This window comes from Phacochoerus africanus, chromosome 9 (genome assembly GCF_016906955.1).
Source record: "Phacochoerus africanus isolate WHEZ1 chromosome 9, ROS_Pafr_v1, whole genome shotgun sequence".
In the NCBI taxonomy this organism is placed as follows: Eukaryota; Metazoa; Chordata; class Mammalia; order Artiodactyla; family Suidae; genus Phacochoerus; species Phacochoerus africanus.
In genome coordinates, this window is record NC_062552.1 from 81,357,555 (window position 1) to 81,382,155 (window position 24,601).

General features: G+C 38.3%; 1 protein-coding gene and 3 pseudogenes across 1 annotated transcript; 3 read left to right on the plus strand and 1 right to left on the minus strand.

The window, feature by feature from the left end:
- Positions 1 to 281: 281 nt before the first annotated feature.
- LOC125136712 (olfactory receptor 4Q3-like) lies at positions 282 to 1,315 on the plus strand (annotated as a pseudogene).
- Positions 1,316 to 15,037: 13,722 nt separating this feature from the next.
- On the plus strand, positions 15,038 to 16,023 carry LOC125136713 (olfactory receptor 4S2-like; annotated as a pseudogene).
- Positions 16,024 to 19,627: 3,604 nt separating this feature from the next.
- On the minus strand, positions 19,628 to 20,524 carry LOC125136714 (transcription factor AP-2 gamma-like; annotated as a pseudogene).
- A 1,634-nt stretch (positions 20,525 to 22,158) lies between these two features.
- LOC125136715 (olfactory receptor 4K15-like) lies at positions 22,159 to 23,052 on the plus strand. The gene has a single exon (XM_047797514.1). The coding sequence runs from the start codon at positions 22,159 to 22,161 to the stop codon at positions 23,050 to 23,052; it is 894 nt and encodes a 297-aa protein (XP_047653470.1).
- Positions 23,053 to 24,601: the final 1,549 nt, after the last annotated feature.

The following is a 24,601-nucleotide window of genomic DNA, read 5'->3' on the forward strand; positions in this document are numbered from 1 at the left end:
TTGCCTCCTTTTGCCTTATGAAATTTTGAAGATTTTGATATCACTATTAATCAAATCCTTTTACACTCATCTCCTAGAAACTATTCCCAAACACTTATTGCATTGAAGTTCCCTAGTGTTAAGTATTACATTAGAGAGGTAGATGATAGGGTAGGGCTTAAAAGATGCAAACTGGTTCTTGTTCTAGCTACACGGAATGTTCATTTCATACTTTATAGAACGTGCTTAAGTTTGTCTCAGCTTGGAGGATAATTCTATAAACACCAGACTCAATCTTGATAACTCATTTTTTTTCATCTTTTGTCTAGCTTGAAACTCTCCTGTTCCAATTTAATTCTTCTTTCTCTAGGTCACTTGGTATCCTTGACTTGATGAGAAAAGAAAATGATTCTAAGGTGACAGAATTTGTGCTTCTGGGCCTATCATCCTCCTGGGAGCTGCAGCTCTTTCTCTTCTTAATATTTGTGTTGTTGTACATGGTTATTGTCCTGGGAAACATCTTGATAGTGGTAACAGTGTGGACTGATGCTTCCCTCCTCCAATTGCCTATGTACTTTTTTTTGGGCCAACTGTCCTTCATTGACCTATGCCTGAGCTGTGTTACTGTGCCCAAGATGTTAGGGGATTTCCTACAGGAGGGCAAGGTCATCTCTTTTTCAGGATGCCTGGCCCAGATCTACTTCTTGCACTTTCTGGGAGCCAGTGAGATGTTTCTGCTGACGGTCATGGCCTATGACAGGTATGCTGCCATATGTAATCCCTGCACTACCTGGCAGTCATGAGCCATCAGCTATGTGTTCATTTGGTTTTTGCCTGCTGGTGTGGAGGTTTCATCCACTCTATCACACAGGTCACACTGGTCATTCAGCTGCCCTTCTGTGGCCCCAATGAACTGGACTTCTACTGTGATGTCCCACAGGTCATCAAGCTAGCCTGTGTGGACACCTATGTGATAGAGGTGCTGATGGTCTCGAACAGTGGTCTGCTCTCTCTCATCTGCTTCTTGGTCTTGCTCTTCTCTTATGCTGTCATCCTGATCACCCTGAGAACTCGCTTCCGCCAGGGCCAGAGCAAGGCACTCTCTACCTGTGCCTCCCACCTAACAGTGGTCAGCCTGATCATTGTGCCATGTGTATTCATCTACCTGAGGCCTTTCTACAGCTTCTCCATGGATAAAGTGTTCTCCGTATTCTACACAGTGATCACACCTATGTTGAACCCCCTCATCTATACACTCAGAAATGCTGATGTGAAGACAGCCATGAAGAAGCTGAGAAAAAAACATGTGACATCCTGCTGCCATGCCAAAGAATGAACAGGAGGAGGTGCTTTAGAAAACGTACTTTCTTGGGACACTTGACTCATTCGGTACCTGAATACATGGATGAAATCCACTTGGGTGAATTTAGTATATGGAAGAGAAGACAGCATAAAGATTATAATGCATTGCTCTTGATTATAGTTGGCAGGAACAGGTGACTTTCTCATGTATTAAATATGGTGCCAAGAAGTCAGGAGTGTTCAGTGGCCCACAAGTAATAACAGAAATTAACTGAGTTGTAGAGTAAAGAAGACACCTTACTAATTGGTTCTTCTAGGCTTTTGTTTATAAGTGGTCTTCCTTTATTCAATTCACTTAACTTTTAAACTATTTTCAAATGATAGAAGATATTACATCTCTTGTTGTGTCCTGTTCCTCTAGGGTTTAATAATTCCTGGTGTCTGGAAGTTCCTTCTATCCTTCTGAGGTCTCATGAGAATATCTTCTGAGGCACAGTGGATCCATTTTGTCCTGTCCCTAAGAAAGCCCGAAAATATCACTAACTACCCAGCACATTAGTGTTCACACAGGAACTGTGTTGTGTATTGTGCCAAATTTTAGAATTGCAGTTAAACAACTCACTTGAAAGGACATAGGCTCTTAACAGAATTTATGTGTGACAGAAATGAAGCCTGGAGATGGTGGGGTGATGGAAGCTCTCAGTATTCTGCTGAAGAGGCTTCTCTTAAAGAGGCATTCCATTTCACCTTAATTTTTCCCCTTCCTTCCTTTCCTTCTTTATTTCTTTTTTTTTTTTTTTTTGCTTTTTAGGGCTACACCTGTGGCACATGGTAGTTCCCAGGCCAGGGGTCAAATTGGAGCAACAGCTTCTGTCCTACACCACAGCCACTGCAGTATAGGATCCCCAGCTGCATCTGCGACCTATACCTCAATGCAACACTGGATCCTTAACCCACTGAACAAGGCCAGGGGTCAAACTTGAATCCTCATGGATACTAGTTGGTTAATTACTGCTGCAGTCCAATGGGAACTCCACTTCAGGTTTTTCTCTGAGTTGCATTAAAGTGGGGAGTGAGTTAATAAGCTGGCTGCTTAAGTGATCATAATGTTTAAGACCTCTGAACTCTAAAGGCAAAGAGGGAAAAAGAAATGAGCTGTGATTTTCAGCACTCATCTACCTGGTTCCTGCCCTTAAAGTACTCACAGTTATTATCTCTGAGGCCCCAAAGTGCTTTGAATAATAGGTAATATTAATCAACTTTATTTTTACTAATGAACTCAGAATTACTAAGTGATCTTGCCAAAGATCAATTTGAAAAAACGTAATTATTCAAAAAAGCTAGAAACTTTAGATAATTCAGTCTAAGTCCATAGTTTTTTTCTCTCCCAGAAAGAGTATTGATCCAATTATATGGACTAACTGCTTTATTTCAACCATTCTTGTATAGGATCTTGAAATCCAGGCAATCCCTAAAAAGATTCATTTAAACATTTATATTTATCTATCTCTGACATAAGTTTCTTTGCAACTTTTTATGGTGATGGAAAGGTATGTATTTACCAAATAATAAAATGATGATGGACTCAGGAATATTTTTATATTTGTTCACTTTACTTACTAATCAATTGCTTTGGAGAGGCTTTTCTGACTACTTAGCTGAGAAACATACTTAAGGGAAAAATGTCTGAAATTCTACCTGACTGCTAGGAATGACTGGAAAGTTTGCAATACTCCTCATCATGTAGGGGCTTTTTTGAGATAATGAGAGGATTTCCATTTTTATGCTGGGAATTAGTGACTTTATATTTAAGAAACTGTTTGTATGTACATATGTGTGTATGTATGTATATATGCATGTATGTGTGTCTAAAAAAGGATTTCTCAAAGATCAGGAACAAATCTCCTACGAGGGTGATTTCTTAATAGGATGAGTGACGTCCTGGGTACAGATCACATTGTCCCCTTCCCTTTCATTCTGCAATATTCCCACAGAGATACGCTATCTATTATAAATATCGGAAAGAGCAGACAGGGGAAACTGCCAGTCAGAGTAGTGTGTGGGTTGACCAGAAGGTTTAAGCACTGCTGAAGCACATTGTAGGGACATGCAACCCCAGGCTTCCTTTTTGTGTCAGCTGTCTGCAATGTCCCCATTTAATTTTTTCTTTTTCTTCTTTCTTTCTTTTTTTTTTTTTTAGGGCCATACCTGTGACACATGCAAGTTCCCAGGTTAGTGGTCAAATTGGAGCTTCAGCTGCTGGCCCACACAGCCCCAGCCACAGAAATGTTGAATCTGAGCTGCATCTGTGACCTACACCACAGCTCTTGGCAGTGCCTGATTCTTAACCAACTGAGAGAGGTCAGGGATTGAACTTGCATCCTCATGCATACTAATAGGGCCCATTACCCACTGAGCCACAATGGGAACTCCCCCCTTTTTCTAATGTTCCTCTTTCATAGTAAAATTTAACGTCTTGGGAAATCATTTTTAAATGTCCTATTGATATCTGGGATTGGTAGCATGATATTCCAAAAAGCAAGATATTCCCTTTTGCATTTTTAATTCTCTAATGCTTGCTTAATCAATTATCTATAGTAAAATTTTCATTAATAAGCTTATAACATTTCTGTTTTTCAGATTGTATATAATTGATAATACCTATGAAGGTCATACTTTAAATGCCCTGAGCTCACTTCCAGGGCCTGCTTAAGCCTCTTCTTGGTGTGAATGAAAAATATTTCCCGCTGTATCAGTAAACAGAGGATGTTGCAGACATCAAGCCATCATATTACAGCTGCCTCGATATTGAGCCCTGAGGGAACTGAGGATGGAGGCAGGATGCCCCCAATGTAGCAGTCAGCTGCTAAAGCCACCCCTGGACAGTGAACCCTGGGGAGGCTCAGGGTGAGAAAGCACAGGATATTGGCCCCAGCGAGTTGAGGTGCATAGCCAAGGAATGATTTCAGTGAGCCTAGGCTCTTACATCTTCCCATAAATAGATAAGCACTAATTTCTTTAACTTGAGAAGTCTGGTTTTCTTTAAAAAACAGTGTAATTTCTTGATGTTCCAGAAACTCATAATTATCCTTACTTCTTCAGAGCAGTCCTCCGGGTGATCTGAGAGTCCTGTCTCCTGGCCTATAAGTCCTCAGGAAGTTGGCCGAATAAAACATAACTCTCAACTTTATTGGTGCATTTTTTTTCCAGTGGATTTTGGGGTCTATCCTTTTGAGGTTGGACCATACCACTGTGTGTGCACCTTTGGGCTGAGGGGCATGTGTACAAAGTCTGTGGCCAGAGCCTGGGTGGCTGTGCTGCAGATTCCACATTCATACATGAGACACCTCTTGTGTTGGGATTTGGAACCAGACAAGGTGATCTGGAGACAGGGCGAAAGCTTACTCTTTCCACACTGCCATGTCTGGTGGGTTTTTAATTTGATTTTAAACTTGAAACTAGCCTTCCAGTCATTATAAGAACATGGGAATATTATTTTCTGAGTATGGGAACACTTCAATTCATTTAAAGTTTGTTACTTTGATTTATAGCTTTTAGACATGGCACATGGCTCTTTGTATATTGCTCTGGGTCCCACAGATGTTTTAGTTGGGTCTACCCCTTCCTCTTTCAAGCTCTTGGCATCCTTTGAGGTACTAAAATAAATGAAAGGAGACAAAGAGTAGTCTGCTTTGTAAAATCATCGGGATTACTGACTTCACATTTCCAGAATACTGGGAGATAAGGCTGCACTTTGATAGCCTGGCTCTAAACTGTACATTGCAAATGAGCCAATAAGAGTAAGGGAAATAATAGTAATGACATAGTAAGGAAGCCACTAGTAATCAGGAAAGTCAGGGTTTTATTTATAGTTGCAGGGTTAGTGGTCCAAGATAGTAATACCGAGTACCAGCATCCCCTTTCCCTTGTCCCATTTCGGAGCAATTTGTGCAGAACTGTATAGAAATGGCCTATTTTATTATTATTATTATTTTATTTTTTATTTTTTATTTTTTTTTTTTTTTTTTACCAAATAGCCTTCAATGTAATTTTACAAAGAGTCATTTATGGGGATTTTTAGATAAAGAAGTTTTTCCCATTGCCAAATTACTGCCTCTTAGTGCCCTATAAACGAGGAAGTGTAATTGGTGAGAAGTTAAACACCAATGTTGCCATCACAACATTTCCTCTTAATCTAGGGAAAATATTTCCTGGGAGATGTTCCCTCTATAAATAACTCAGCGAATTTTTGATTTTTTAAATATTTATTCATTCCCCTGTCATTCACAAATTCACTATTAATTCATTATCCATTTATTCATTTAACAGCTGTTTGCTGAGCACCTATTATGTGCTTGGAAATGTGGATGTTTTGTTAGGTAGGAGTTCCCTCGGTATCAACAGATCATCCAAGTATCTAATTAGAAAGTCTCTCAATATCCACCAGGGAAGGTGAATCACAACATAAGACAATGCATGAGCTCAGTAACTGGGGAAGCAAAGCTGAGAGGTCAGAAGTGTGGACGCTGGTCTCTGACATCCTCATCACAGTCCAGCTCCAACGTAGCAGAGGACAAGCGGCTTAACCTCTCAAGATCTCTTTGTACAACAAGGACAACAGTAATATCTTCCTTATAAGGTTCTCAGGAAAAGTAAACAAAACAATACCTGTCAAGCTTTAACAAGTGTGTCTCCATATGGTCAGAACTCAATAAATACTGACTGGATATGTTACCAGTATTGCTAACTGTTGTGTTAAATGGGAAATAAAGGCTGAAGGAAGATCGTACAATTTTTTGATCTTAGAGAGTCACAGGACAGAAAGATGAATTAGAACTTTTGACCCCAGACCCCTGCCATATGACAATAATACCCCTGATAACACCTTCATTCATGCAATGAATAGCACTGACAAGAAATTTCATGCGATGAGATAAAAGAGATCACATTTTCAGTGTTTTAAAAAATGTGCTTAACAGCATACTTTTAAGACTTTTACACAATTTTTTTAATTAATTTAATTTTTCTTTCAGGATGTACCTGTGGCAGATGGGAAGTTCCCAGGCTAGGGGTCAAATCAGAGTTGCAGCTGCTGGCCTACACCACAGCCACAGCAACATGGTATCCGAGCCATGTCTGTGCCCTACACCACAGCTCACGGCAATGCCGGATCCTTAACTGGCTGAGTGTGGTCAGGGATAGAACCCACATCCTCATGGATACTAGTTGGGTTCTTAACCTGCTGTGCCACAAGGTGAATTCCCTACTTTAAATATTTTATTAAAACTTTAGAGGCTGTATTCCCATCATGGCGGAGCAGAAATGAATCTGACTAGGAATCATGAGGTTGCAGGTTCAATCCTTGGCCTCACTCACTGGGTTAAGGAGCTGGCATTGCTGTGACCTGTGGTGAAGGTTGCAGACACAGCTGAATCCTGCATTGCTGTGGCTGTGGTGTAGGCCGGCAGCTATAGCTCCCATTGGGCCCCTAGTCTGTGAATCTCTATATGACATAGGTATGGCCCTAAAAAGAAAAAAGCAAAAGAAAAAAATAAAGGAAAGAAAAAGTTAAAAAAATTTAGTCTTACGTTTAAGGAATAGTTACAAAAGTAGTTCAGTTTCTGTATACCGCACATAATTTTCCCTATTGTTAACTTCTTACATTACTTTGGTACATTTCTCACAACTAATGAACCAATACTGATAGTTATTATTAACTTAAGTCCATATTTTATTTATATTTCAATAGTTTTTCCTTGATAAATAGGCATGGGCAAGTTATTCCTTTTTTATTATCATGATAGTTATTGATTTATTGTCCTTATTGCCCTTTATGTTTTCATAAAGAACTACCAGTATCTAAATTTCATTGTAGATTTTAGAGGAAATGTTAATGTCTGTAATATAAATACGGTGCATTCTGGATCTGATCTCTTTAGTGAATAGATCTTCAACTTACTATCTTTACCCATCTCTTCCTCTCCTTTTTTCAAGTCTATAGTTTATCATCTGCAAGCTGAATCCTGAACTTGATTCTAGTTCAGATAGTATCATGGAAATCTGTAGGAGTATGGAGTATGCATGGCAATAAGAAAATCTAGGAGTTCTTATATTATTGACTTTGCTATAGTACCACTCTAAATTTTGGACCCAGGTCTAGTGACTCAGTGTCTTAGACCAAGTCTCGGTCCTGTCCCCACTTACTCTCTCACCCCAGTCCCATTGTATAAAACTCTGAACTAGTTTCCTCTTTATGCCTCTGAGCATGTTGCTTCCTCTGCTGGAATTACTGATTCACATTTTTGCCTTCAACCCTTAGATGAAGAGTTTTATCTTCTTGGAATTAAAATCTGACCCTGTCTTTATAGAGTTTAATTAGCTGATTCTTATATGAATTTTCATACCATGTTATACTTATCTTTAGTTAGCATAACACTTATATTTATTAAAATTTCTTCTCACTTATTGGGCTACCTTACTATTCAGCAGTGTTCTTTGAATCTAGAGTATCCAGTATAGTGACCAGCCAAGAACAAATGCTCCATAAATGTGTTTTTCTTTTTGAGATATAATTTACATATACCAGTGTGTGAGTTTAAGGGGTACAACATGTTTATTTAATGCATTTATATATTGCACTATGATTGCCACCATAGCTTTAGCCATCAACTCTATCATGTCAGGCAATTTTCACTTCTTTTTTTTTTTTTTTTGTCTTTTCTAGGGCTGCTCCTGTGGCATATGGAGATTCCCAGGCTAGGGGTCTAATCGGAGTTGTAGCCACTGGCCTATGCCAGAGCCACAGCAACGAGGGATCCGAGCCGTGTCTGCAACTACAACCACAGCTCATGGCAATGCCAGATCCTTAACCCACTGAGTGAGGCCAGGGATCGAACCCGTAACCTCATGGTTCCTAGTTGGATTCACTAACCAGAGAGCCACGATGGGAACTCTTATTTCTTTTTTAAGGTAAGAACACTTAAGATCTAGTTTTTTAACAACTCGAAAGTGTATGATATAGTATTGTTGACAATAATGACTGTGCTATGCATTACCTCTCCAGGACTTGACCATTTCTAATTACAAGTTTGTATCCTTTAACAACAGCTTCCTAGTTCCCCCTCCCCCAACCCCCTTGGATCCACCATTCTACTCTCTGTTTCTATGAGTTTGGCTTTTTCAGATGTCACACCTAAGTGATATTATTCAGTATTTGTCTTTCTCTGTCTGGATAAATGTTTTGGAAGGAAGGGAAGAACAGAACAAGAAAGAGAGAAGCATGTGACACAGTCCTTTATCTCCAAAGGAATTTGAGTGGAGAACCAGTAAGAAAAGGATTGCTACAGTTAGTCTACATACCCATTTATTAATACTCTAGACAGTCATAGAAAAATGAAATATTACCAAAAACAAGAAACGTTTTTTGCTGCAATGTGATTAGCCTTTTTGCCTCAGAAAAATCAATAACCAAGCTACATGGATTATTATTATTTGGATTATTATATTTTTCCATTTCTTAGTGGTTGTGCCATTCTAACACATGGAACCTTAGGCTTGATTTGAAAGTTCACATCATAATTCAGAGATACATTTTATACTGATTTCAGAGAAATAATCCTCAACTCTAGTCAAATCCCTGACCAAAATTACTTAGAAACCCATTGATGTACCAACAAGACTGAGGGAGTATCTTCACAGTGGCACTAAATTAATCTTTTTGCTTGTTTGCTTGAATGTCAACAAATTTTAAAATGAAGTAAAACATTCTAATAGTTTCCTGAACAAATATGTGTTTTCCATTAGTGGCCCAATATAGTGGCAAACCTTGCCCCAGGTTTGAGTAAATTGTGTAAAACTATGGAAACAGCCTGCATACTTATCAACTAGTTGCTTACTGAATAGCCTTCAATTTGGTTTTATAAGGAGTCACTTATAAACTCTCCAGCTGCTACCCATCAATTCCCCAAGGGTTGGAATGGGGCATAAAGATTGCTGACGGTTTCTCTCTCTTGGCAGCCAGGAGCAGAGAAAGAAGTTCCTACAGACTAATCAGAAGCCGTAGTATGACTATAAATTCATGAAATCCTGTCTTTGAGGAAGAGAGAGTGAGTGAGGGTGAGAGAGAGATAGGGAAAGAGAGAGAGAGAGAAGGATTTAACAAATGAACAAACTCAGGACCTCTTCTTAGGCTGTAGGTGTAATCCTGTCTATGAAATGTAGCACATAGATAAGAGAAGCATCACTGTACAGATCTCCAGTTTTTAGTGCGAATAGCTAGATATAGATCACATTTCTGTCTCAGAAAGGTCTATTGATGCAAGAAGACTTCAGATGGTCTAAATCCATATCGTGGGACCACACTCAAGAAGACAGCCAGAGTAAGTTTTTCACCTGGATTGACAAGTTAACAACTGATGAAAGAGGCGAGGGCAATTTTATTGATGCAAATCACTTTCAAGAATGGAGAGAAATCTTTAAATTCTACACCCACTTTGCATTATTTGTTCTAGTAATGCTATTGAGTAATTTAGGAAATCATTTGTTACAGTTTAATGTGTGTATCAATATTATTTCAATGAGAATTGAGTCCTACCTATACCACTAACAGTGAAACCTAGATAATTCAGTTTCCTTTCTGCACTTCATTTGTTTCAATAATGGTCAAATATGTGGAATAAAGTCAAGTGATCTCTAAGATCCTTTATACCTATATATGTATAGGACTTTACATAAATCTATAAGATTTTAAGGATATTACTCTGAAAATGAATGTCTTTAGGTCAGGAATAGGGTTTTATTCACCTCTTTATATTTGCAGCACCATAGCAGACACAGAGAATGTGCTCAACCAATATTTATTGACAGGAAAAATAAATATTGGTGCTGTGAGAAATACAGAAATACATGTAGAGTCTACATTGTGTTGTATTAACTCATTTGCAGATTTTTTGCAAGACTTTACTTGCTCAGACACTTGCACAAAGAGTTAGCTGGGGGATGGAGCTTACTGTTAGAAAAGAGATCCAGAATGTCTGATCTCTGTCCTTGGCAAATAGCTCACAGGAGAAACTAAAATTAGAAACTAATACTATTTTTTTTCCAGAAAATTTCAAGGAGCTGCAGTCTTGCTATTTGTTCTATCTAAAATAATTTAGATGGGCTCATGGAGTTAAACTAAGGAGTAACCTTGTTTCTTGAACATCATAGGTCCCATAATAAGTGGTATCTATTTTTTGGCATCATCATGGAGAGGCCAAATTTGACCTAAGAACCTGGAAGGACCTAAGAGTCTCTTTTCTACAGAGTTCATATATCTGATACTGATGCTCCTGAAATTCCACTACCAAAATAATCTTAGCTTAGATTTGCAGATCATTTATTGTTTTTATGTCCATTACTAATTTGATCCTCCCCTCAAGTGGCATTATTCTCTCACAGAGGAGGACTGAAGTTAATAGAAGTGAGGAAAATTGCATTAAGATCACACACTGTAAGAAGCAGAGTTGTAGTTCAAGACCAGTTTTCTGTCTGTGTGCTCTTTCTCCCAGTGAATATAGTAGAAAGATCTTGAGTCTTAGAGTGGGGTTAATTTTATGGGCTGCTAAAGTGGATCTAAGACAAAGTTGAGATAGTCACCATTCAGGAAGGATAGTGCAGCTGCCCAAGCATTCTTGGTTATCCTTGTCTTAACTCTTGAAGAAAGCCATGCAAGGACATAGAGTATACTGTTACTACTCTATTCAAAAAATATACTTGAGAGGGTAGGTGTCAGAAGTAGATGCCTTTTCTAAGATTTTGATAAGCTCGAATATGCATACAAATGGGAATGAGGAGATAAACATGGTAAGGAACTTAGTGTCCTAAGATGACTCCTGTGCAGTCTTCTATCCCTCCAGAATGTTCTCCAGCTGCTAAGATGGGTAACCAATTAAATATTCACTAACAGTGTGCTGGGTACATAAGTGCTTTGTATGGAATTCACATGTAATCTTTACAACACTTGCACAGTATGTACTAATCTTCTCCGTTTGCACGTGATGAAACAGCCAAAGGGAAGTTCAGTAATTTTCCTGAAGTCATGGTGTTAGCAAGTAGTAGAGCTAGAATCTGAACCAAGCAAGCTGGGTTTCAGGCTTCTTTGTTTTAACAAGTGTTCTTTACCACCTCCCATTCCTGCTGCCCTCCTGCCCTGAGGGTGATCTTTCTTTATAATCCTCTGAGTCATCCAAGGTAAATTTCATCTCCTCAGCTTCACTGACAAGACTCTTTATGATTTGAGAAACTCTTCCTTTTTGGCCTTCTTTCCTGAGACTTGTCTTCATGGATTCTGTGCTAAATCTCATCAAACTCCCTGACATTCTCCATAGAGAATGCTAGGATGATATGCACCCTTTATCTTCCTATATCCTATTTACTATTCACTTCTTGCCTCATCCACTATTCTGTGCCTACACCCTGCAATCTGTTTCAGCTTAGGGAACTCAACTTCCAAAATTCCACTCAGTGATGACCTTCCTTGGAAAGGTGTCCTTGACTCTCCTGGACCTCCTTACCCTTATCTCAGAGAAATGTGATTCTAACTTTAGGAGGTGACTTCCTCTATTTGATTCTCAGTTCATGGCAAATGAAACAATGCCTAGATTAATGATCAGTATCACATCACTTGTTACTGCATTCTCACTGTAAATTGAGCAAATTTGGGCACAAATTGTGTATGATATTGCCAAGTGCCAACAGTCGTCTTTGTCTCTAAATACTAGATGTAATTAAAAAAAAAAACACATTCTTAATGATTAGCAGAAAGGAATATCTGACTGTTGAAGAAAGTTTAAGACCTTCAAATGAGAAGGAAGATATGGTAACTTTGATGCCATCAGCCCCAGTAGTATTCATATTGGTTAAGGAAAAAAATTGAGATCCTATTGTTAGGTTTGAATACCAACTCTGCCAGTGAAGGGCTGTATGACCTTGACCAATTATTTCTCTCTCTGTTTCCTCATCTCTGAAGTGGGCATAATGGTAATAGCCTCCCTCATCTATGAGAATTAGATGAGAACAGACACCTGGGACATAGTAAGTACAATATAAGTGTTTTCTCCTATTACCTAAATATTTTCACATCCCTTATGCTTTTACCAAATGGTGATAACTGAGTATAGTTTGGCTTTACTGTTACAGTGACACAGAATATTCAAAGATTTAAGGACATAGAGTGTATTTTCCTATTAAAGGGGACTTAGTACCATAAGAGCAATTGCTTATTTAAATGCAATGATTTTTCATAAGAAATTTATCTACTAATAATTTATGTCATCATCATTATTGGTCAACTGTCTATCAATATTTCTATTGTTCATTCTGTCTTTCATCATTTATTTATGAGTGTGTGTTTTTTGTTAGTTCTAGAATCAGAATACCACAATGCAAATATCAGCCCCTTCACTGACTGTTATATTGGAAGGCTTACCTAATCTCTTCAAAGTTAGGTGCTCTGTAAAATGAGGACAAAAATTATAATGCTGTTGTGAGGACAGAATGAGGTAACATATGATAAGATTTAGTATACAATCCTGAACATAGAAAAGTGCTTAATAAATGTTAGTAACTGTTGATAGTATCTCTACAATGAAAATGAGCAGATGCTATAGTTTATTATCTCAGGAATAAAGTTATGTATGACTTTAATATTTTCTAGCTATTTATATACATTTTATATAATAGCTAACTAGATCAAATTACAAATTACTAGAGAGATCTCACTTCATAGAATTAAATTATGTAAAAACTTCATAAATACAAAAATGTTACATAGATCTCTTTTATTCCTTTAATAGCTTTGTGAGGTAAATAACTTTGTCATCCATCTTTTATAGATGAGAAAATCAAGATTCAGAGAAGATAAGTAGATTTACCCAAAGTTACTAATCAGTGAGTACATAAATTTACTTATTTATTTATTTACTCAATGAATTTTATTACATTTATAGTTGAACAATGATCATCCCAACCCAATTTTATAGCATTTCCATCCCAAATCCCCAGCTCATTCCCCCTATCCCTGGAGGGTGCCCAAATCTAAATCATTTCACTCAGCTCTGGGCAGTATTCTTTCTACTACCCATGAAAAAATGAAGTGCTCTTATTAAGGATGGAGAATAGCTAGTAACTTGCATGATTCTGAAAAGCCAATTTTGTTCTTAGAATCTTTAGATTTATCTTATAATTCCTCTCTTTCAAGATTTCTTCCCTGATTTTTCTTTTTGGATTCATGCACAGCATGTTGAAGTTCCTGGGCCAAGGATGGAACTGCTGCCACTGCTGTAACCAGAGCTACAGCAGTGATAACTGCCAGATCCTTAAGCCACTGAACCATAAGTGAGCTCCTTTCCCTGATTGTTTTTATCCAGTTATTTTTCTGTATGCCTTAAGCACTCCTGAATATAATCTATAAAACAATTGTGTATAATTGCAAAAGACACTTTTTAATTATAATTTTTGGTGTTATCTGTATGGGAACTTTTATTCCCAATTATTACCTATAATTACAAGGGCAGAGAGTTATCTGGGGCTTCTTCAAGGTGAAAAGATAGAGGATGTAGAGACTTTAATAATATTTAAAATTTTCAACTCCTTGGAGCAACATAGGGCAAAGTATTCCTCTTTATAGTTTGACCATGTGTTCTGGATTCCTTATTAGCAAGCAAAGTTGAATTTTCACATGGAGGTCAAGGATTTGTACTCAAATTCCTCCAATGCTGATTTATAAGCATAGGCTACTGGTAAGCAGAGGGCCACTATATATGTTATTTTCAGTCACTAAAAATGACTTAATTTTTTATTGTACTGAAACTTCGAACCTAATTTAGAAACTAGAAACTTGGTCTTTCTCACTTGATTAAGTAGAACATTATTCCTCTAAAGTTGATCTGTATAAATTACATTAAAAAGATTCATCTATGAATTTTAGCCACCAGATCTCAGATTCTGACTTCTTGCTTATATTTCTAGCCTCAAAAATTAAGTTCTCTATTTAATAATTAAAATGTTTTCATCCCAAATATAATTTCTGATGGGGAGGGGGTGAGGGCAGAGAGAAAGAATGAAAGAGAGGGAGAGAGAAAAATGATTATGAAGAAAGAAAATGTTGGAGAAAGGAATTATAGGTCTCTGCATAACAGAAAATCAACTGGGAATCAATAATGTGGAAAAAAAATTAATGATGAAAAAATTCCATGAAATATAATATAGTCAGGAAATATAAATAGTTTTGTCTGCTATATTTAGCATCACTTAAAAAAATTTGTTTTTTTGTTTTGTTTTGTTTCTTTGGTATTTTAAGGGCTGCATCCACTGCATTTGGAAGTTCCCAGGCTAGGTAGGGGTTGAAATGGAGCTGCAATTGCTGGCCTATGCCACAGTCACAGCAACTGGATCTCAGACGTACAATGCAGCTCACAGCAACATTGGATCCTTAACCCACTGAGTGGGGCCAAGGATAAAATCTGAGTCCTCATGGATATTAGTTGGATCCATTACCACTGAGCCACAAGGGGAATTTCTTAAATTTTTTTTTTTTTTTTTTGGCTGTACCCACATGTGAAAGTTTCCAGGCTAGGGATCAAACCAGTGCCACAGCAATGACCCAAGCCACTACAGTGACAAAGCTGGATCCTTAATCTGCTTTGCCACAAGGGAACTCTTCGTATCACTTAAATGTTTTTAGAAGACTTTTTCTGTTAGACTTTACCTGCTTACAATGGTTTATAAAATTTATTTTGCAGAGAATCAAAGCTCCTCCACCAATTCTGCTTGGGTCCCCATGGAAGTGGTCAACAATGTTACTGAATTTATATTTCTAGGACTTTCCCAAGATCCTGGAATGCATCTGATGTTTTTGCTCTATTCCTTTTCTTCCACATGGTGATCATGGTGGGAAACCTGCTTATTTTGCTTATGGTCTTTTCTGATCCCCGGCTTCAAACACCCATGCACTTCTTCCTTAGTAACCTGTCCTTTGTGGACCTTGCCTACTCCTCAGCCACAGCACCCAAGATGATTGCAGACTTTGTGTCTGAGAAAAAGGTTATTTCCTACTGGGGCTGTGTAACCCAGATGTTTACCTTCCACTTTTTTGGTTGTGCTGAGATTTTTGTGTTGATTGTCATGGCTTTTGACCATTATGCCGCCATCTGCCAACCTCTCCATTACACCACCATCATGAGTGCCAATGCCTGCACTATGCTAGCATCACTATCCTGGTTAGGAGCCCTGGGTCACTCCTTTGTTCAGACCCTCCTGACCTTCCAGCTGCCCTTCTGCAATGCTCAGGTCATTGACCACTACTTTTGTGATGTCCACCCAGTTCTACAACTTGCCTGTGCTGACACAACCATGGTAAATATGCTGGTGATTGCCAATAGTGGTCTCATTTCTCTGGGGTGTTTCCTCATCCTCCTGGCCTCCTACGTCTTCGGAAGCGGTCTGCTGAGAGCCGGCGCAAGACTCTCTCTACCTGCGGGTCTCATTTCACCAGTAGTAACTTTCTTCTTTGTCCCTTGTATCTTTATTTACCTCCGCCCATCCACAACTTTCCCACTGGATAAAGCTGTGCCTGTGTACTATACCACAATCACCCCAATGCTAAACCCACTGATCTATACTCTGAGGAATGAGGATTTAAAGAATGCCATGAGACGGCTATGGAGTCGCCAGGTCTCCTGGAAGGAAAAGCAGAAGGGATAGTTTGTCAGAATTGCAAAATCAGAGATTTGATACATTCAATGGTTCTTGTTAATACCTTTAAGGAATAATCTCCAAAATTCAACTGTGTCATACTTTTCATTTAAAAGGGAATACTTTGAGGCGACTTCATTTTTCTGCCTTTCCATGGGCTAAATTTAAACCGTTCCATACTGGCAAGGTTTGCCCTCTTTTACTTCTAGAGTAGAAGAGTAAACACTCCCTCTCCTGTCTCATTTAACTGCTTTAGATCCCTTCAATTCAAATCTAAACTCTCTTAACCTATAATTCAGTGGTTTAGAACAGCATTGCAAGAGAAAGCTATCTCCAAGGAATCAGATAATTTCTTCTAGAAAAGAAGTATAACTTCCTAGGAGCTGCCTTCTCTCTCTCTCTCTCTCTCCCTCTCTTCCTCACTGCCATTTTTCTTCCTTCCTCTCTCTCTCTCTCTCTTTCCTTCTTCCTTTCTTCTCTTTCTTTTCTAGTCTTTTCCCACAAATATTGCATAATCTGGAACGTGAAATAGATTCACAAAAAGAAAATTATATTACAGTATAACAAATGCAGAAAATGCAGACATAGAAACATGCACTGCATATAATGAAGATGCTAATATAAACTGATTAACTTCCCAATGATGGTTTCCATACAGGGGGAAAAAAAGAATATTTCACATATTTTGGTGGGGAGCAACTTTTTTTTTTTTTGGTCTTTTTGCCTTTTCTAGGGCCGCTTCCTGCAGCATATGGAGGTTCCCAGGTTAGGGGTCTAGTCGGAGCTGTAGCTGCCGGCTTATGCCACAGCCACAGCATCGTGGAATCTGAGCCATGTCTGTGACCTACACCACAGCCCACGGCAATGCCAGATTCTTAACTCACTGAGCAAGGCCAGGGATCGAACCTGCAACCTCATGGTTCCTAGTCGGATTTGTTAACTACTGAGCCACGACTGGAACTCCTGGAGCAACTTTTTAAATGATTGTATTGGAGAATTTGAATACTCTATCACTCAAGTAGTTTATTATTTTAACTGAAATAAATCTTTTTGCAATACACAGAATAAGTTAATTAAAACAACTAAAACAAATTGACATTTGAATTACTGAAATGACTAAGTCAAGGAGATATATTTCTATTATGAAATTTTAGTTTAAATTGTTTTCAATATTGACCAAATAGATTAAGTACGTTTCTTTTTTGTTATGTCCTCAGTAAAGCTGGAGAACAGCTGGACATTCTCAATACTTCAAAAAAGGCATCTTTATTCTGAGGAATTTTTTAGATGTTGTTTCATGACCCAGACTTTTGAGAAATCTGCTCTGATTATTTCCATCCAACATTTATTTTCTGTATGCTTTAAGCACTCCTGTATTGGACACATTTTTTCTCTGTTTTCTGTTTTTTAATGGATTTCCACAATATATTAAGACTGTAAATAATGTTTCTTATTTCTTTTCTGCTCCTCATATACAGCACAGAGCTAGATTTACATGATACCTGTGACAGTATATGCTGATTGTTATCCCAATATCCATCGTTCCTTCTTTTCCTGAGGAAGAGACTTAACATTATGGTGACATTGCTAACATATTGCATTTACCAGTTTCTCCTTTGCTGCTGGGGTGGACATATAACAGTAGCTTATGAGTAGGACTTTTAAAAACTTTTTAAAATGTTTTCAATGCATTTCAGTCCTTTCATACGTAATCACCATTAACATTTTGTTGCATTTCCCTGTAGTTATTTTTCATATTACCTTTCCTCTGCAAAAAAAGATCATTCTATTCTAATTATAAACACCTAGTTAAAAAACTATTTATACGCTGAAATTATATTTAAAACGGCAAGCTACATTAATTTTCCTTTTTCTTCCTAAAATCTAAATAAAATAATGATAATAGTGATAGTAACAATGACAACAGAGAGGAAGAAGTTTAGACTCACAAGAACAAAGATAAGGAGACAGAAATTAGATGCAGAGAAAAGATTCCAACAATATTTGGAAAAGAGATGACAAAGGCTTAGTAACAGATTTAGCAATGCCAAATCTGAGCTGCGTCTGTGACCTACACCACAGGTCACGGCAATTCTGGATCCTTAACCCAATGAGTGAGGCCAGGGATCGAACTTGTGTCTTTACGGATACTAGTCAGATTTGTTTCTGCTGAGCCATGGTGAGAACTCTGATTTCTGCTCTTCTAATGTGTCATTTCTTTTCTTCTGTTTCAGAGGTTGTGAAACTTCTGCAGGATTATTCATACTCACTGTCTCTATTATCTCATTCTTTGTTCTCTTATTCCTACTCCAATCAGGCTTTCATCTCTATATTCCACTAAAATCAATTCTTTCAGGGTCACTACTGATCTCCGTATTGCTAAATACAGAAATTCTTTCTTTTTTTTCTTAAATTAAGAAGACTTTTATTATACAGGTTTCATATTTACAATTATTTGGGGAACACTTATAAGCAAGGATTTCAATTCCAAAACTCCATTTTCACTCACCCACACTCTACCTCACACTTAGTCTTCTAGTCAGCCTAACAGGAATGAGACAAAGTTACTTCTCTGTGAACAGAGAGCTTCAGTTAAGTAGAGTCTCATGTGTCAAGAACAGAGCTCAGGATGCTTCCTCTTAATTCTTCATACCTTGTGTACATATGAATAAAACCTACAGCTGAGACTTAGATTACACTGACACATTTAATGGTTAATATTAAAATTGACTCCTATTTCTCAAGAAGTCATAAGAAGTGCACCCATATTTATAGACCCCATTAAATTATGCATTAAATCTGTGCATTCAGTAGTTTCTCAAAATGCAGAGCCTCCTCTAGGACTTGGGGTGAGAGACAACGAAAAAACAAAACAAAACAATCCAAAACTTCATTCCTACCCTTTTCAAGTTTTCCCCAAACACCAAGATGTGAAATAAACATGCAAAATAAACTTTCCATACCTTAAAGGAACAAGTCTTTTTTCAAAGTGAGTCCAATTTGAGCAGTTAACTTTCAAAGTTTTTTGTTTTTTTGCATTTTTTTAAGAAAAACATAAAATCATCAGCAGGCTTTGTTTCTGTAAGTTTTGTAAAACCAAAAGAGCCCCCTTGAGCAATGGGTAAAAGTGTGTCAAATGCCACCTATTAACCAGTTGCTAAGCAGATAGAATCTTTGCCTCCTAAGGGTGTAGGAATAGACCTGAAGAAGGTACATAAATACTTTTACCTTAACACTGCAAGTTATTGTGGATCTGAATCACATGGATTTGACATTTCAACAGCTGAATGTGTTTTTGCTAGCCCAGGGAATTTATTTAAAAGGTTCACGTTCAGAAAGGAAGAATGACGCTCAAAAAATAAGATATAAGCTTAATGTATAAAGAACCAGTACCTGTCATCTCATCCAGAGTTAAGGAGGCACTTCAGTGCTCTCTAGAGAAATACAAGGAATCCAGGAGGAGATGTTTAGATTTGGAAATGGATCCCTTTCTAATGGGAATGTGGATAACAAACTCTGTCTCCCAGACAAGAGGGGTCCCAGGCTCTTTTGGTTGAGAATGGATTTGGAGTCCGTTTCCTTCCAAACTCTTTGGCCCTTGTTCATGCCCATTTTATTTCCTATGTTTCTCCATCTTCCCCAGGGCTTTGCTAGAATTGGCTGGACTCTAGTCTCCAGGATTCATACCTGATTTGTCTGTGACTGTTAGGACGTCTTTTACATAGTTCTGCACAACAGCCACAGTGGCACAGACGCCCTGGTTGCCAAACCCACAGGTAGTCAGGCTGAAATGAGATGAGCAGTACTGGGGTGGGCCAATTGTTCTCATTGGGAGTTCCCTCTTGATTGATAGGCTTCATGAATTCTTTACACACTTGGCTGTGTGGCCAGCAGCATGTTTTTCCCAGTTGCCATCTCAGTCCATTGTCTGAGATGAGGTCCAGTTAAATTTTTGGCCATGGATTTACTGGGAGATTCTGCCTCAAAGACAGAGACAATGTCCCAGGCCAAATGAACAGCCTAACCTTCTACTAAAGACATCAGGAGGGTTAATGTGAGCAGAAAGATTCAACCCAATCTTGTCCAATTTCTACTGCAAGGACCCGCTACCATTTTTAGATTTGGCTCTTCGGAGAACACCTCCCAGTAAAGAGGCATTTAAGCACTCAGGTAGGATAGTCGCCTCTGGATTTCAGCAATGGTCACTTTGTATTTAGATGTAGAACTGAGAAGGGACAGTATTCCAGGAACTGAGCAGAAGACCTCACTGGGATGCATCACAGCCCCCACGAGCTCCTTCTGACAAGGGAGACTCAAGGGGTCTCCTTGAGTCATTGAAACAGAATCTTCATGAATAACTGATTCAGCATAAGTGGGTGCAGGTTGTCAACATTCTGCACCTCCTCCATCTGGTGCACCCCTCTTGGAACCCCGGGTTTTTGGCCAACCCTGAAGGGTCCATGGCCGGCAAAGAGGGCAGCAGCAGGTAGGTATCCCTATGGGCACTCATGGTGCCACAGTCCATGAGCTGTGTCATCTTCCTTCACTCATTATCTCTGCCTTTCAAAATCTTATATCATATTTAAGGCCATTTATGATTACCATATTTTGTCTCCCGTCCCTTTTGTATTTACCTCATCCTTTTCTTGACCCTTCCTCTTCCTTTCCTGATCTTTCCAACAGAAAACAGTCTGTCCCAAGGTTGAACATGTAATTTTGTTACTTCTTTTAAAATATGCATGCTCTTCTATTTCCTTTGTATGTTTTCATTGTTTATTTCTAATTGTCCTTCTAAATTGCAGGCTACTTACAGATATGCACTTTGTCTTGCTCATTTTAAAATTCTTATTCTGGTAGAAACTGAATTTGCAGACATTTCTGAATTATGTTTAATTGGGAAAAGGAGAAAGAAAGAGGATATATTTTCTCTTGCCTAGGTGATTTATACTTTTACAATATGGTAGTTTTTGCATGATTTTTGGAAGTGTGAATCCCTAGATAGAAATGATATTTGTTAGTCCATAACATGAAAGGGCTTGTTAGCAATGGCCCCACTGGGGCAAAGTTACTCATCAATGAGAAATACATTTTCACTTTCTCCTCCTTTTAAATAGAGTATAAAGTACAAGAAGTATCGCAAGCCATCTGGGAAGAACATATTTCTCGTATCATCATGATAACTCAGTGTCTTCGTGTGGAACTAATGAAATAAAAAGACTGGACAAATTCCAATTTGCGTAGTGAGTCTATATGGCAAATGAGTAGTGACTCATGTAAGTTTTAATACTTCTGCCACTTCAAATAGCTGTCTGTGAAAAAACTACTTTAATATAATTGTCTGTATTTTCCGTTCTGTGAATGAGATTGAATTTGTTTCTCCATGTTTGAACTCCCTGTTAATATTCTAGAAATGAGTTCTTTTTTCTATATGGTATTGGACTTCAGGACCTTTTCTGCAGACTCAGCCATGTGTATTCTAAGCTTATTCTTACAGTCACATGGTATGTAATGCAGCGCCACACACACACACAAAAATCTCGCTGAACCCTATGGTTATATTTTACTTACCTTTTTTCAAAAAGCAAAAACCCTCTTTGGATTTCTTTCAGTTATTGAAAACAGGTGCTAATGTAAGTCTTTAGTAAAAGCAAAGTGGTATAAAGCAAACTTTGAATAAGCAGGAAATACCTGTAACTCTTTTAATCCTTATAGCAATCCTCTGAGCCACATTCTATTATTTCCCCCAATTTACAGGTACAAAAATGGAAGCACAGAGAATTTAATTAGCTTGCCCAAGGTCATACTGCTAAGAATTACAAGAGATAGCTTTTGAAACCTGTCAGTATGACCCTAGACTTTCTTTCTAATTTCAGGAATTTAAAAATTGTAAGATGATGGGTAAACTTCTGTTTTTAGAATAAAACTATCATGCTCAGATCCAGAGATGAAAGCCAAGGTTATCCAGTCATGACAAAATAAATGATTGTATGCAATGTGTATTTTGTGTGCTAATGAGGACCATAAGTGTGTTGAACACAATGTGATACCTGGCTTGGCTTTGGTCATTTACTCTCCCAATCTTACGATGCTTTTCCATTTCACTTTACAGGGACATTTCTGATCCAATTTCAGCAATTTGAAATCATGGATCAAGAAAATAAATCAGGAATGACTAAATTTGTATTGCACGGTCTTTCAGGTCCTCGAGAGCTACAACTTTTCTATTTTGCATTTTTTACACTTTTCTATTTATCCATTGTGCTGGGGAACCTCTTCATTGTGCTCACAGTCATCTCTGAACCCGCCCTGCACACACCCATGTACTTTCTGCTCAGTAATCTCTCTTTCATTGATGTATGTCTGTCTACCTTTGCCACCCCCAAGATGATTGTTGACTTCCTTGTGGAGCAGAAGACCATCTCTTTTGAGGGTTGCATGACCCAGATATTCTTCCTGCACATCTTTGCTGGTGGTGAGATGATGGTCCTTGTGGCCATGGCGTATTATGAGACCATCATGAGTGAGCGCACGTGCACCAGCCTCGTGGTGGGCTCCTGGCTCATTGGGGTTCTGCACTCAGTAAGTCAGCTGGTCTTCACAGTAAACCTTCCATTCTGTGGACCCAACCAAGTGGACAGTTTTTTCTGTGACTTGCCCCTGGTTATCAAACTTGCCTGCACAGACACCTTCACTCTTGAGGTCCTGATGCTTTCAGACAGTGGTCTAATGGCCATGAGCTCCTTTGTGCTCTTGCTGATCTCCTACACAGTCATCCTGGTTACTGTGCAGTGGCGTTCCTCAGCGGGCATGGCCAAGGCAAGGGCCACCCTGACTGCCCATATCACTGTGGTGACCCTCTTCTTCGGGCCCTGCATTTTCATCTATGCCTGGCCTTTTAACAACCTCCCAGTGGACAAGGTCCTCTCAATATTTTACACTGTTTTTACCCCTCTTTTAAACCCCTTGATCTACATCTTAAGAAATAAGGAAGTAATATCAGCCATGCAAAAACTAAGGCATCGAGAGGTGAGTTCGTAATGGTCTTCCAGCTCTCCCTCGTGATCCATAGCAACCCATTATAACAAGGTTAGTGTGTCTTCCTCTGTGAATTATTGTTATGCCTCAAATACCATAGGACACATTTTTTTTCCTTTTCATAGTCATTGCTATCATAACAGTAAACAAACTATCTTAGATGATAGGCAAATGGGACACCCTGTTTTTTGCTTTGATATAATTCTTACTTCAAACTAAAGTTATTTATAATGTTGGAGAGGGGAGTATTTCCTCTTTTACTCCTTGTGAGTTCTTATGGCTGGATGAATAATAAAACTGATGCAAAACAGATTCACATGAGAAAAAGAAACACATTTTAATTCATGCTTCTGGAGGTCTCATAGAAATGAAAGCTAAGAAGCAGCCAAAGCAGGCAGCTTTTATACTTTTTAGACAAAAAAAATAAATAAATAAATTTTGAGGCACTGACAGGACAAAAAAACTCAGGTTTGGGGTGCCCAATTAGTGAAAAATAAAAACAGAGTTTGGGCTTGAGGTTGTAAATTAAACAACTAAAAAGGTTTTTCATGTAGGCTTCTTGGCCAAATTCCCTATCTTTGGCAGTAAGGGTGTCCTTCTACTTCCAGGGAGTGCACCATTCATATGAGAGATTTATTTCCTGCTTACAGGGAATCAGAAAGGAGGGTCAGAGTTTCCCCCTTGCACTGGCCATTTCTGAAATAATCTGAATTCAAAATAATATGCCATTGAGGCAAGTTTTGGGGCAGCCTGTTATAGACCCCAATGATAATAATAAAAGTTTTATTTTCCCAAGGGAACACTTGTACACTGTTGGTGGGAGTATAAATTGGGTACAGACATTACAGAAAACAATATAGTGGTGCTTCGAAAAACTAAAAATATAACTATCATCATAAAAATATAGCTAGCAACTCCACTCCTGAGTATATCTCCAGAAAAAAAATTAAAGCACTAATTTGAAAAGATACAGGCACCTCAATTATAACAGCACTATTTACAACAGCCCTGAGATGTAAGCAACCCAACTGTCCATCAACAATGAAGAGATAAAAAAGATGTGGTGTATGTATATACAATGAAATATTACTCAGCCATAAAACAGAATGAAAATTCTGCCATTTGCAGCAATGTGGATGGACTTAGAGATTATTATGTTTCATGAAATGTCTGCCAAAGAAAGATGAATACTGTATGATAACACTTACAATGCAATCTAAAAAAATAGTACAAGAGTTCCTGCTGTGGTGCAGCTGGGGCAGCTCCAGTTGCTACTGAGGTGTGAGTTTGATCCCTGTCCTGTTATAGTGTGTTAAGGATCCAGTGTTGCTGCAGCTGTGGCATAGGTTGCAGCTACAGCTCAGATTCGAGCCCTGGACTGGGAACTTACATATGCCATGGGTGTAGCTGAAAAAGGAAAAAAATGCAAACAAGGATATACAGCAAAACAGAAATAGACTTACGAGAATGGAAAACTAACTAGTACTGACCAGAGGAGAGAGGAGATGGGGGAGGGGAATTTTAAGGATATGGGATTAAGAGATACAAACTA